The 14,825-nt window shown below is 31.6% G+C and overlaps 1 protein-coding gene across 1 annotated transcript; it reads left to right on the top strand.

The window, feature by feature from the left end:
- The first annotated feature begins 286 nt into the window (after nucleotides 1-286).
- LOC134711337 (protein kintoun-like) lies at nucleotides 287-14,389 on the top strand. Its single transcript, XM_063571881.1, has 3 exons — nucleotides 287-2,024; nucleotides 10,153-10,302; nucleotides 12,926-14,389. The coding sequence occupies exons 1-3, from the start codon at nucleotides 384-386 to the stop codon at nucleotides 14,018-14,020; spliced, it is 2,886 nt and encodes a 961-aa protein (XP_063427951.1). The 5' UTR covers nucleotides 287-383; the 3' UTR covers nucleotides 14,021-14,389.
- Nucleotides 14,390-14,825: the final 436 nt, after the last annotated feature.

Below are 14,825 nucleotides of genomic sequence, written 5' to 3'. Positions count from 1 at the left end.
GTAATTTTGTATACTGAATGGAGAATAGTAGTTTTTTGAAGAATTTTTTATTATTCTATCATTTAATAAATTAAAGGAGATTTTTACCAATTGAAATGAATGTGTTAAAATTAAAGATATTCATAATCATAAATACCGTTTAATTTTTTCATGTTCATATTACGTCAGAAATTTTATTTGTGGAATAATAAAATTGATTAAAAATATTCCAGCGAAAATTCGAGAACCTGCAGGTTTTAACACGAAATTGAGTTATTTCCCTTTGCTTGAGTTCTCTAGATTTATCTTCTACAATCATCTATTTAGAAAATTCCGAAAGAGCGTTCCTTGGGAGCAAAAGTTGACCGAATATTTGTTTTTGTAGCAATCAAAAGAATTGAAAAATGGGGTCCGAAAAGAAAGAAGACTTTAAAATAACAGAAGACGAGGTGAAGAAGATAGGAGAAGCTTTGAAAGATGAACAATTCAGGAAGTTATTTTTGGAATATGCCGAGGAAATCCAAAACCCTGAAAATCGAAAAATTTATGAACAAGAGATAGCACAAATGGAACAAGAACGTGGTATGAACGTAGAGTTTATCCACCCTCAGCCGGGTCATGTCTTGAAAACTAGCGTTGATGGTAACGTGAAAGCATTCATTAATATCTGTCAGAATGACAAGATGGGTAAGCCGGTTGCAAAACGTCAAACTTCATCAGATGGCAAAAGTGGTGTTAACTGGTCAATACCTCACTCACATTCACCTCCAAGAGATGATCTTGACAAACATAAAGTAAAATGCAGAGTATATGATGTAGTATTTCACCCAGATACCTACAGAATGTCCAAGTCAAACATACGATTCAGAGGTCTTGTTGAAGATACAGCTATTGATGGTATTGAGCGGCAGTTTGGTGTAAAAGTTGACAGAAAGAATATCAAACGGCCAAATTTGCCATACAAAGGTACACCCACTGCCACTGTTATTCGTTCAAAAGCAAATGAACCAGCCAAACCGTTGGACGAAGATGACCCAATTAGGAAAATGCCATATCCATTTGATGAAAAGTCAAGCGAAGAAAAGGCAAAAGAAATGGCAGATGCTGTTAAAAGGAAGAAAGAAGCAGATAGTAAAAAAGCAGGAAAAACCAAAAGAAACCAAGCAGAAAAGAGAGTTGAAGATGATGCTACAGTTCCAAAGTACACCATTACACACAGATCTGACATGGATTTACAAGAGTACAGAAATACTCCTGATTCAAGGCCTAGTACCCGACCAAAAGCACTTGTTGTTTCAATTGAATTACCATTGCTTGCTAATTCAAAGCCAGTTGACCTTGATATCTTTGAGAAAAAACTTGTACTTCAGTCTAAAGAACCAGCAAAATACAAGTTAGATTTAGAATTGCCATATGCTGTTGATGAGAGTCAAGGCTCAGCAAAGTTTGATAAATCAAATAGATGTTTGATAGTTACATTACCTGTTATACCAGAAGAGATGCCAAAACTACCAAATTTCATTGAAGAAATTAAATCTGAGAATGAGCCTAAGGCTGAAGAAGTGGAAAATAAGTTTGAAGCAGTTGATAAACCTTTAATAGAAGTTATCAGCGCAACAGAGGCTAATGCCAAGCCAGTCTCAAAGGAGGAGGAAACAGTGATTGATAATAAGATTGGAAATGAATGCCCTGCATACTTAAATCATACACCAAAGATCTCCTATGGATTTCCAACATTTGAATTTTCTCAAGATTTTGACACTGTAACATTCATATTTAAAGTGAAAAAGATAGTCCCTGATTCTGTGTCGAAATTGTTTCCATTGCCCAATGTATGTCATATCAAATTCATGGCTAAAGGAGCTAGTGGTTTCCCACTTCATTACAGCTTTCTTGCAAAGTTTTCTGCCAAAAACTGTTTTGTTCCAGAACATTGTAGCTTTGAAGTGAACAATAATAATGCTGTGTTGTTACTGCTGAAAGAGAAAGACAGCAGACAGACTTGGGAGACGTTTCAAGCTGGTACCAGTCTTGAAGAGCTTCAGGTAATATTATTATGAGGGTGGTAATTGGGGTACTTTCAAGACGAATAACGGTAAAAATTCTTGCCAAACGACATTAATGATACTTTTTGGTGCATGATGATAAAATGTACACTTTCTCTTAGACGATAAAAATATAGAATAAGACTAAATTAGACGAATCATGAATTTTTTCCCAAAAAACAATGATACAAATAACTGTAAGAGACCTCTGACTGATCAGGAAACATGGTATATTTAAATTATTTACACTGTACATTGAATAGTTCTGAAAACATATATTTGAAAATATAAAAGGAATTTCCGAAGACATGCACATCAAACAATACATTCATCATGTTAATGACATAATGGACAATAGCAAGACACCTTTATCCTGGCTATGGAGTCCATTCTGGGTGGGGGGAAAAAAACATTCATTTAGACAACTGCGTGAAATGTTCAAGTATCCCAAATGCAAACATCCAAAGGTCCTCATTAAGGTTCATCATAACCTCTTGGCTAATATGGCCATATTTACACCCCAAATTTTACTCTGAGTACAGACTAACCCATGCACGTGCAACAATTTTAAGGGATGGCAGGAACTAGATACATAAATTTTAAATGCATTTTATGTTTCAGAAAATTATAAACTTTTCTAGATTTTGACTTCCAGTTTTTTTTGTTCCTGCAGAAGGTGCAAAAATTAACTAAGTAGTGAAAACGATTGAGAAGCTCCCCTCATATAATCAAATTGTTGTGAGTAGTATTGATTTAAATAGTCAATGGATGGACAATAGACACCTGTAAACAATAGGTGATTTAAACTGTGTAACTGAGTCACTGTGTCTAAACCACACCGGCAAAATTTGCTCGGACTCGATGCTATCTAACATCCGGCACAATGACGGAACACCAATAGACAAAAGAAATGTAGGTTTCTCCTTATTGTTTTATTCTTTTTATGATATCGAAGAATATATATACATATACAACTATTTTCTATTGTGAGATGCAATATTTTCTACAACCGTTCTCTATTAACGGAGAAATAAGTCAAAATGCATGTCAAAATGACGAATTGAGTGAACCTTGCCTCGAAATTGTTTAATTTCTCGTTAAATTGTTCACATTGTACGGAAAGAAAGGAACGGGAAGATAGATATTGACACGGAGATTGCAAATTTAGTTATTATGAGCATCTCAATAATTGTAACTCTGTGTATGGAACGAAAGAAATGGGTCATGTCAAAATCGAACTGGCCGGTTTCGTCAATGTATACAACCCGGTTTCGTCATAGATTTCAAAATGCATAACCCGGTTTGGTCAAATAAAAAAATCATAATCGCATTACATTAGAATTGATTATTTAACTTCAGCGTTCAAAAGGAGTTTTGTGGGTCGTTCGAAAACAAGTTCGTTCACCGGACAGCGGCTTATTATTTATATGAGTCTCAGATTCAAATAAATAATAAGCAAATTCATACTCTTATAGCCGACACATATATTTTAATTTTACTTTGCATTCCGAAATTTTTTAACAGCATATTGAGATTAAAGCTCTCTTAATATGTTTTTTCTATATGAGTTATGGGAAAATATGTTGAACAATTTTAAACTTGAAATTAAAGTTTACGGTCTTAAAAATCGAAACACACAATTGATATGTGATTTTCGCGCACAAAAGAATGGACACCTTTATAAGTAATCTAATCATTCCATGTATGTAATCTTTTCTACCATCGTTAAAAATAAATCTTCTTAAGGATAAACGTTGATAATAAGACTAATGTATATGCATGCATAATCGGCTTAGAAAATGAATGTAGGGTTACAACTACCATGCATTAAAATAAAATTTATTTATCACTATAAATTAGTATAATAGTCTCAGGTCATCGATACAATTCAATAATAATTATTTTGTTAACATTATTAAAAAAAACGAGTCTGCACTGTCGCCATTGTGTTATGATGATCGTACACTGATGTTGATCAATGTATTTTGACAATATATACGGACAGACGAATTCAGTTTATTTCAAAGTGGGCGTATTTCGAACAACTTTTACATACCGCCGAGCGTAGCGAGTCGAACAATATTTTGATTATTTTTGCTTTACAAAATCTTTAAATACAGGAATCAATAAAGTTTTGGCAACCAAAGGTGGGGTCGGGGCGTGCAACATATACGTCATCTAGATTCGCCAATTATCTTATAAAGTGTATACCGAATTAAAATATTGCAAGAAATGAGAAAACAGGGACACCCGGGAAATCGGATTATGTCAGTTGGATTATGTTTCTCATAATAAATGCCGAATATCAAGTTCTTTTTATCGATTTCTATACATTTTTTTTTCAAATATATATAAAAGTTATATAGGAAAATTATAAGGCAGACAAATATACAAATAAATCGACTTGGCCAATATCCTAATAAAAATTATTGACCTTTAATTACGATTTTTTTCTCCATTTCTTCGCGTTTTTACACGCCTGTCCCAATTTTGACAGGCCGTATTATTGTATACACCCGTCTAACCGTCCGTCCTTCCATCCGTCCGTTCCTCTATCTATCAGTCATTCTGTCCGTCCGTCTATATATCCGTCTGTCCACCATAAACATGTCGCACCGTAACTTCAGGACAGCTTATCTTATTTTCTTAAAATTTAACATGATCTGTAAACATTTTAGTGAAAATCAAATTAAATCTTTTTGAGTTACAGAACATGTAAGTGAAACAGGAATGTGGTTTTTTTAACATGTCGCGCCATATCTCAAAAACGAAGTATTATAACTGCATCAAACTTTATACACTTCTTAGTTATATAAATACTATAACTTTCTGTTTACTTTTTGGTGATGTTTAAAATTTTGGTTTAGAGGGATTGATTTTTTTTTGGTAAAACAAAAACAAAAAAAGGGGGGGGGCATTTAAACATGAAAAATTCATACAAATTCCAAGCGACAACAACCCGACCATAGAGCAGAAAACAGCCGAAGGCCACAATGGGTCTTCAATGAAGCGAGAAACTCCCGCATCCGGTGGTGTCCTTTAGCTGGCCCCTTAATAAATATGTATACTAGTTCAGTGATAGTGGATTTCATAGTAAACTGCGAATACATGTATATTTATCACATTTAAGGGATAATTTTAACTATGATACAAGTTTTGGCACAAATCGCGAATTTACTATAAAGGCTCTGTCATAGGACGAGTTAAGGTTTATTCATCATTTTTTATTATTTGTACTTCTGTTGTACTGTTTGTGTCAGCGACAACACTTTGACTCAGTCCATTTCCCGAGTCACAGGCTTGTAATTCCATGGTTGTCTTTGGTTATTCCATATGTGTTTTGAACATAAAATAGGCAGGTAGTTTTTTGTTTGAATTGTTTTACATTTATAATTTAGGGCCCTGTTATAGCTTGCTTTCATGCGGTTTGTGTGTTTTTCTCATTGTTTAAGGCATACGGTGACCTAAACTTGATTAATTCAACATCATTTTTGTGTCTAAAAGAAAGTTGTCTCATTGTCAATGTGTATGGGATAAGTGGTTACCGTCACTTCTTCTAAATAAGACCTAGATATAAATGACGGTCATGTTTTGCAAACCAACTTTTATTCACATTGAAAATACAATACTGTCAGATATTGTTTTCTAAAGTTAGGCCACGGTTTTTTAATTTGTTGGTTTACGGATTTTCTCCATGAAAAAGTCGGGTCGGTCGGTCGGAAAAAAAAAGAAAAAAAAATCTTTCAAGACAGAAAACTGATATGCAAAATAAAAATATATTTCACCTTTCTAATAATATATTTGTCATAAAAAATTTTCATCTTTCTTAAATTTTAGTTTGATGAAATATTATTGCTCAGCTGTAAACATCGCATATGACATTGTCGACATTGTCTAATAATTTCCCGTAAAAAGGGGGGTACACGGACAAAGACGAAATTAAATCGTCATTTCACAAACAAGAAAAACAGATTCCAGTCAGTTATTTGACTTAGCTTTTAATCAAAACTTGGTGAAAATTAATAAGCACGAAAACTGATAAAGAAAGAAAAAAGTAAAAACGTCGTACGAAAATAAGTTCCAACACACGTGTCAAAAACGTAATAGACTCGTCCACTGGAAAAACGAGAATATCAGGTTAAATAATCTGTTGTCATGCATTCCCGTTTTTTTTTTATCTAAATGGACGATATTTTTTTATTATCTATAAAACAAGAAAATATCAAATGATTTGTTAAAATTCAGTATTTTAACTTGATGTCTTGAAATTCCACCTGTCCACATTTGGACAAGTTTATTTATATATGAGAACATGCATCTTACGGACTGGTTACAAATAAGGGAAACGGACTTATTGTGTAATTGGTTTTAAACGAATCCGGGTCCGTACGCCCTAATTCACGTTCGCCCTAGTACCTGTTCGCCCTGATACCTGTTCGCCCAGGGTTCATTCGCCCTGATTTTTATTTTTTACTAATTGTTGTCTAGTGGCATAATTTTAAGTATTTGAATAAAATATGTTGAACAAAATAATTGTATTCAGTCATTCACTAACTTAGACTAGTCTCAGAGTATTTTAATGAATGAACTTGTAAATCCGTTTTAAAGTTCGTACATTTTTTTTAAATTAATTTCAAGCTGAATATATTATCAAAACAAATTTGTTTTTTATATTATAAATCCATCAAAAGACAGGTATCACAATAAGCAGTGATCCGAATTATTTTGTCATAAAACAATAAATTAATGATCCTTAACAAGCCATAAACTTTTAGATATTTCCATGTTTCCATAAATTTCAAGAACATATACCATCGAAATATATCTGATTAAGTTTATTCAACTTCAATGACCTGAATATTAATATTTTTTAGTAGGGCGAACGGACTATAAGGGCGAACGAACTCAGGGCAAACGGACCCAGGGCGAACATGTTACTAGGGCGAACGGTCCCGATACCGTTTTAAACACAGGTTTCGTTCCGCAAAATTATTTGCGCAAACGACATTTCAAGGTCATTAATAATTGATTTGTCTATTTTTAGAAACGTAAACTGAAAGTTTCATATTTCACACAGTAGAAAGTGTCATCACTTCTGTTAGTGATTAATGCATTTCATTTCATAAAAAAGGATATTTTAATTATTTTTCAGGGACAATGCATTTGTTAGGGTCGGCGAGAATAAAAAAAAGCCTGAAAATTCGATTTTATTTTTATTTTGGAAATCGGCAAAATCACATTATTTTTACAGTTCAAATTTTTTTTTTTTACATTTCAAATTCATCTTTTTTACATTTCGAATTCAATTGAAACTTCAAGATATAATAATTTTCTGAAACGTAGATTTCGTATAACTTTTATATATCTAGTTCCTGCCATGCCTTAAAACTTTCCTGGATGTACCAGTTTGTCTGTACTCATAGTAGTTTTTTAGGTGTAAACACGGCCATATTTTTCAATTCCTTATGATGAACCTTAACAATGTTAACATGAATAATGAGATGAGGGAGGAAAAGTATTAGAAAGTGAACATTTTGACAGTATATGGTACAATTTAAAGCTTAAGTCTTAAAAATGCTTTGTTTGAAGTGTTTACTATATTTTAATCATGAATCTGAATTTTTTTATGCACAATAGTTCTAACAGGGTTCCAGAAATTCAAAGCTTGAACTGGATTGTTACAATACACCGTGAAAAAGCTGTGTAATTCAAAACTTATCCAAATTGAAAATAATTTGAAATAAATAGCGATAATGTAGATATATTATAAGAAGATGTGGTATGATGCTAATGAGACATCCTTCCATCTAAGACACAATTTGTACATTGTTTGAACAAACAACACCAGCTGCCACTCTACTTTTGTAAAAAAAGAAAAAAAAAGTGATAAAAGTTAAATACAAAGTATTACCTAAAACAACAAACATAATGCATGTTGCAGGAAGGTTGACTTGGAACAGGCATATAACATGTATAACATATATATACATGTAGTTTACTTTACTGGATGAGTTTTGCTTATTGTTGAAGGCCATACTATGATCTACAGTTAATAGCTTCCATGCATGTTATTTGGAATCTGTGTGATAGTTGTCCTATTGGCAACCATACCACATATCTTTTTTTTTATATACTGTGTGATGGGGTTTAACCAGTTTTTAGTGCGTTCACATAAAATACATTTTAAAAAAAAAGACTGCTGGTCAATTTGCTTTGGTGATAAACACTGTCTGTCATTTTTGTTTTGTTATAAATGAGGCTATTGATTTTCTCTTTTGAAATGCATAAGACCTACAAAATGTATGTTACTGGACTTCATTGACTTACAGTGTAGGTTATTGTTTAAATATTAAAGGCTTTCATCCAAGTTGTTTGGTGGGTGGTAGTTTCATTGGAAATCAATCATACATTTTATTGATGATACATGTACATGTATCTAATATTTATATAAAAATATATGACCCTGACAGCTATCACTTCTGTAGTCTGTTAATCCACAATTTACTGAGGTGCATTGTACACATCACCTGCATAGGATGTTTTCCTTGAAATGTACATTTAATAATTATGCTTCAGGCAGGTGCATCCTTGTTGTATTTATTGTATAGTACACATGATTCCATGAAAATATCTGTTGAAGAAAAGCTACCTTCCTGAAATGACATTATGTCCTACCTACGCTATCATAATATAGGTGTATCATCACTAAAAGTAAAAATATCTAATTATTTATGACCATTGACCAAAGAAATTCATTCATCTGTTACAAGTTTTGTCTATGTTTTTATACAAGCATATTGTCGGTTTGTTTGTGTTAGGGATGAAAACACATCAACAGCAAATTTAAACAATGCTCTATTCATGCTATTTGGAAAAAAAACAATATTTTGGGAGAACCAATATTAAAACTGCTTTTCAATGTTTCTTTTAATTTTGGTTGATTCAGAGGAAACAAGTTCATTTTTTATTCTTTTGGCCTTAGTTATGCAGTGGGAACATAGTTACATACTCAGTCAGCATGCACCAAAAACTTTTTAAACTTAATACCAGTCTGAAGACCAATATTGTGACATTTTTCTTATAAATCAGTCCAAACAAAGTTTTGCCAAAACTTACTAGTCCAAATCAAATTTTAATAGTTTGTGGCATTGGACTGGTGGCTAACGGTGCAGACTGCATACTAAAGGCTCCCAGCTCCTCTTACTCTCATTTAATTATACAAGAAATGCCCCCCCCTTTTTTTTCCTCCATAAAAAGGGAAGAACAAGCAAACAAAGCAAAATAAAACTGCAAATAATAATATATTTAACAATCATTTGTTGTGGGCAATTTATTATAATTGATAAAAAGTATCAATGTTTTCCGTCCTATCAGCCTAGGACTTAGATAAACTGTATTTACAACTAAATGTTTGTCTGACCTAAATATGAAGCTTTTTGACCTTGACCTTTTATATCCATGTGTTTATCTCCAGGTAAGAGCTAGCATTTTTTGTATTTTGCAAAATATAAGAAATAGAATTATTGCATTTCCATGACAACTTAATGTGATAGTAAAGACATATTTATTGCATGCATGTGCATCATTAGTTATGACTGTCATTTGAGGAAAATTATTGCTAAACTAGATTTTACAAAGGAGGAAGTCGGGGCAATGTAAATTTCATCAGCTGAGATATATATATATCTATATTGATTCAAATGGCTTTTCCAGAAATTTTCCACCTGAATTAATATTACTAAGAGAGCACTGTACTTAAAGTAAGATTAATTTTGATGTTCTTTTTTAAGCAAATTGATTGCACATCATTTAGATTTTAAATGAATATATATTTATTGATTAATTTGTGGTCCTCACAGTTAATTCTCACATCTACTTAGAAGTGTGAGGAGATTGATGAATCACTTATTTTCACTTTCACACATTAGCTAAAAGTAAGGAACATCCTTAGAACAAGCCAGTCCTTATTTTCATCATAAATTTGGAATAAATAGTTGCATCTGAGAGTATTTTTTTTAATATATGTATATTGCTGTATAAAAGTAGTTTGAAGATATACTAGTACATGAATTAGGTTCATAATTTGTCATTAGGAAGTATTTGTAAACTTTGACTAATAATATTTCAGGAGCTCCATTTTGAAACAGATCAGTATTTGTTGGAAGAAATAGAAAGAATAGAAGCTGAGTGTGTCACAGGCGCTGATAACCGCTTACTGGAGGAGAAATCCATCGAGGTTACAGAGATGACAAGAAAAAAGTTATCCATTAAAATTCAGGTATAGTTTGTATTTTTATAGCTTTTGCAAATAGGTTGTCAGTTCTTCTAATTAAAAAAAAAGCATTTGTAAATATTCATGGATAATTTGTTTAAATCATATATAAAGAAGTATCTTTTATTTTTTTTATATGATTAGTTGTCAGCTTCATGTCATTTCAATTTTTTTAATGTTCGGTTTCAGTGTATACATAGAAACAGTTGAAGGTGCTTTTTTTCTTCTCAAAAACTAGTAGTACATTGAGATTTTGTAGCATTTCATTTTTCAAAGTATAGGATATAAATTAATTTACTTAATTTTTTGCCATATAAGGTTATAGTTGTTTTGACCTATCTGTCACCTTCATCATTTATGGTCAGAACCAGTCCTTCTTTTTACATGTTTTATTTTCTATAGATCAATGATCTATGATCCATTCTAATATATTGAAGTGTTAATTTTGTCAAAACCCTAATTAGTTGAGTAAGATTGCATATATACATGTATGAATCAGAAAAATCCTAAATGAGGAACATTTTTGGAATTGGTTTGTTGACCTGCATGAATATTATATAATGAGTACCCTGGTTAGTACATGTAGTCATGTTCTAACCATCGGATGGACTTTTCTTGGCTTGCTGTTGTCATGGAGCCACATTCCCATAAAGTCACATAAAGATTGTCATATTAATCTAAGAAAACTGGTTTTATCTAGAATTTTTAGCAGAGATGCATGCCTGTCATATTTGAAAGATGGTTATATAGCATAAATAACAGTCAAGGTATCTTTAGAAAAGTTAGAAAAGCCTCGTATGAGCATTAAAAATAAGTTGTACTATATATGGCATTTTAGATACTTAAATGAAGTAAAAGGCATAACTAGAGAAATAAACATTGCACAAAGCTAGTGTGGAAAAAAGACTGGAAAATTATATAAGATTATGTTCATTCATTGAAATTGAATATACATACATGTTTTTTTTTTTGAATGGCACACTTACCAATTTTGTACTGGTAAATTAAAACCTTTTATCTACAATAAATGTACACCTTTTCACACAAATTCAATGGAGTTAATTTTGCATGACTTTTAATTGACATTTTTTTTAAAGTGACGAAATATTTTACTAAGTAATATACTTCCTCTTTGATTTTACTTAGTATTATAGTTACTGGAAACTAGATATGTCTGGATTTAAATGATTTTATGGAATAAGTATCTCTGATGTGTGAGAAAAATAACCTGCCATTGATTTTGCCATTGTAAAGGGATAATCATGTTTACGTATTATTATCAACTGCTTATTTTTATCCTTCAATATATATTCCAGGTAAATATTTTATACCTATGTGATATTGATAATTAATTCTAATCTATAAGAGTCCATAGCTGTTGCATGCAATCCAAACATCATGGAATTAGTGAACAAAAAGTTAATTTGTCTGTAAAAAGATTGTAGAATTATGTGAACATCTGTGTTTATACAGCATGTATGACTTGACACATCACTATAAAGTGACCTATTTCTGATATCTTAAGTTTTCTAAGAAATCTTATCAGTAAAAAAAAAATATTATACAGATCAATTATTTGATTTAATCCTTCAATATCAAATGCTTGATGATTTCCCTTGATATTAATTTCAGAAAATATTCAATATTTTTTTTGGTTATATCTTAACAAAGATTTTACATGATTTTAGAATAAGAGCAGTGATAAAGGCATGAATCCATCTTTATTTTTTGGGTTTAAACATAAATACCATTTTAATTTAGAAAATAAAAACTAAACCAATTTTCTGAGATTTTCGCATTAGCTTTCTCTATTAATAAAAACTGGCTGCCAGTCTAATATGAGTGCTAAAAATGGTGTTGAACTCGATCAATCAATCAATATTATTGAGGTTCCACAAGAGTGACAAGACTACCGTTTTGTATTAAATTTTTAAAAACATCAGTCATCTATGGTTTCTTTTGATAAAAGGTTTCGAAAATTAAAGAGAATGTATAAAAAAAAATTACAATTAGAGATTAAAAAATCAATAACCTAAAGGGCTATATATTACAAAATAAGATACATTTTAGAATTCAAATATGAAAACTTTTAATAGAGAGTAAAAGTATCAAAACCATAAAGGGTGCTGCAGATGACTCCTCTTTCATATTTTCTTTTTTCCTTTTACGGTCTTATGAGTGTTTCTCTACTTGCTCAAAGGTGGTTGGCTTTTGAAGATCAAAGATATAAAAAAAAAAAGGAAAGAGGAATGTGTCCATGGAACAAATATGCTCCTGCCTGTTTGTAAATTATATGGCAAATTCAGCAATTTCTTCCATTTATTAAGAGATATAACTGGAGAACATTAGAAGTGAATCCATCATTATTGCAATTAATCTGTATTTGGTATTTAAGTGGATAAGTCTCGTAACATTTGGTCAAGGCAAACTAAATTTCGAATATGTACAACATCAGGGTACATTGAAATGCTGTTTTTCTATTGCATTTGTTTTTATCTTGCCTTGCAGGGATGTCCAATGGTCAATCTAAATATTTGACTTTAAAAAAGTTTTTAAGCATAACAAACAATAGTATATATATTATTTATATGAAGACAAATTCTTATTAAGTTTAATTTATATATTGTAGAACAAGAAAAAAGCAGAAGATAGGCCTACAGAGAATCTCAAACAGACTGGAGATAGGTCAGCTGATGATGAGTTTGAGGAGGAAGATGAGTGTCCTTTGTCTGCTGATATAGAGGTTGTTCATGAAAAAGTCATTCCTAATTTACATGGCATACTGAAACAAAGAACTATGTCAGAATCGAGTGAAGATCCTTGTTTGTCCGCTAGTAGCAGTGGTAGCCCAGAAAGTCCTAGAGATGAGTTTTTCAAAAAGTCTGTTAAATTCAACGATAGGGTGGATCAGGCCACATTTAAGTCTAAAGCAGCTGTTTCTCAAATGACACAGTCCCTGAAGAGTAAACGTAGAAGGAACAGAAAGAAGGAAAAAAGAAGTCGTAAAAACAGTGGAAGTTCTGACGGAAGTAGTGATGAACATAGACATTCAGATGATCATGGTGATCATAGCGATAAAAATGTAGAAGTTATAGAAGAGTTGACCAATGAGGAGGTTGACGAGGAAACAAGTCATAATCAGGAAGGGCAAGAATATATGGATTCTGCTGAAACTTCTGTTGGAGAGACTAAAGTTGATCAGCTTGAATCTGATATTGGTAATGACCCGAGCAGTGATAATTCTAAACAGGAAAAACTAATCCAGGATATCAAGGAAAAACTGGCAGTTTCCGAAGAAGAAGACGACAAATGTGATAGCGATGATGAAATGGACAATACTCCCACTGACCTTCAAGTCTCTGAAAACACTAAATTGAAAGAAGAAAATGGCAACGAAAATTTCTTTAGTGAAAACGTGGAAGACAAAATAGAAAGAAATGAAGAGGAAAATACTATCAGCATTCCGTCTAGTATGATTAACAAGCCATCTGATTTAACAAACATTATCAGTGAAGGTGATTCTGTCATCAAAATCAAGGCATCTGAGAAAACAAGTGGTGAAGATTCTGGTGTGGAATGTAGTGAAGGAAGTGGTGATAAGGGAGACAAGTCAGATGTGGAAACAGTACTCAGTTGGAATGATAATCTTGAGTCTCAGGACCACAGGACAGAATGTGCATTTCAGTTCTCTAATGCTATGATCTACGATCTCGACATTGACTAAAATAGTGTTCAAGTATATGAAATGGTGTAATCAGGGGTTATTTTTCACTTGTTGATAACTTACTTGTTAATTTGTACAAAAGATTTTTTAATTGAATTGATTTATATTTGTATAAAAGTATTATTTTTTTCCGATTTTGATATGAAACAGAAAATTATGTACATGCATGCTATTTTGAAGAAAAAAGAAAAGAAATTGTTTAATATAAAATTAATTTAAATTATTTTTGGAAGATTTTTTTTTAACATACATTCATTATAAATGTTATAATCAAGTCAAAATAACATATTTATTCAAATGAATCCAAATGTTAAAGTTCAAGTTGACTGTTGTGAATTCATGTGAGGAATGTTAACGGTGGTCTTGGGTCTTCAACCTTTGAGAAGTAGAGAAAATGTGGTAGAAATAGACAAAAACTGTACTAAATGTTTGATAAATGTTTGTTGAACCAGTACTTGTTCAAAATATAAGTATTTTTACCAACTGCACCTACCAACATACTAACATTTGTTAGGACCTATTTCTTGTATCCCCACAAAGTTTTTCAATTGTTTTAAAAATTCTTTTTTGGAAATGGCAACACTTAACTTTTATTCTTATCCTGATAAAAATAACAACCTCTTTGTAGATCTCAAATATTTATGTATCTTTTTTTGTCAATTTGAATGCTAAGTGGTTTGTGTTAAACTTGTGTTTATAGATCTAGAAGAATCATAAACTTGTTAAATGGACTTTTTTGGTTGTGCAATGGAAATTCACTTTATAAATTTTTTAAAAAGTTTTTTTCATTTTTGTTGTAAAATTT

Source organism: Mytilus trossulus, chromosome 3 (assembly GCF_036588685.1).
Source record: "Mytilus trossulus isolate FHL-02 chromosome 3, PNRI_Mtr1.1.1.hap1, whole genome shotgun sequence".
In the NCBI taxonomy this organism is placed as follows: Eukaryota; Metazoa; Mollusca; class Bivalvia; order Mytilida; family Mytilidae; genus Mytilus; species Mytilus trossulus.
Note: the sequence above shows the minus strand (reverse complement) of the source record. Positions and strands in the feature narration are given on the sequence as shown.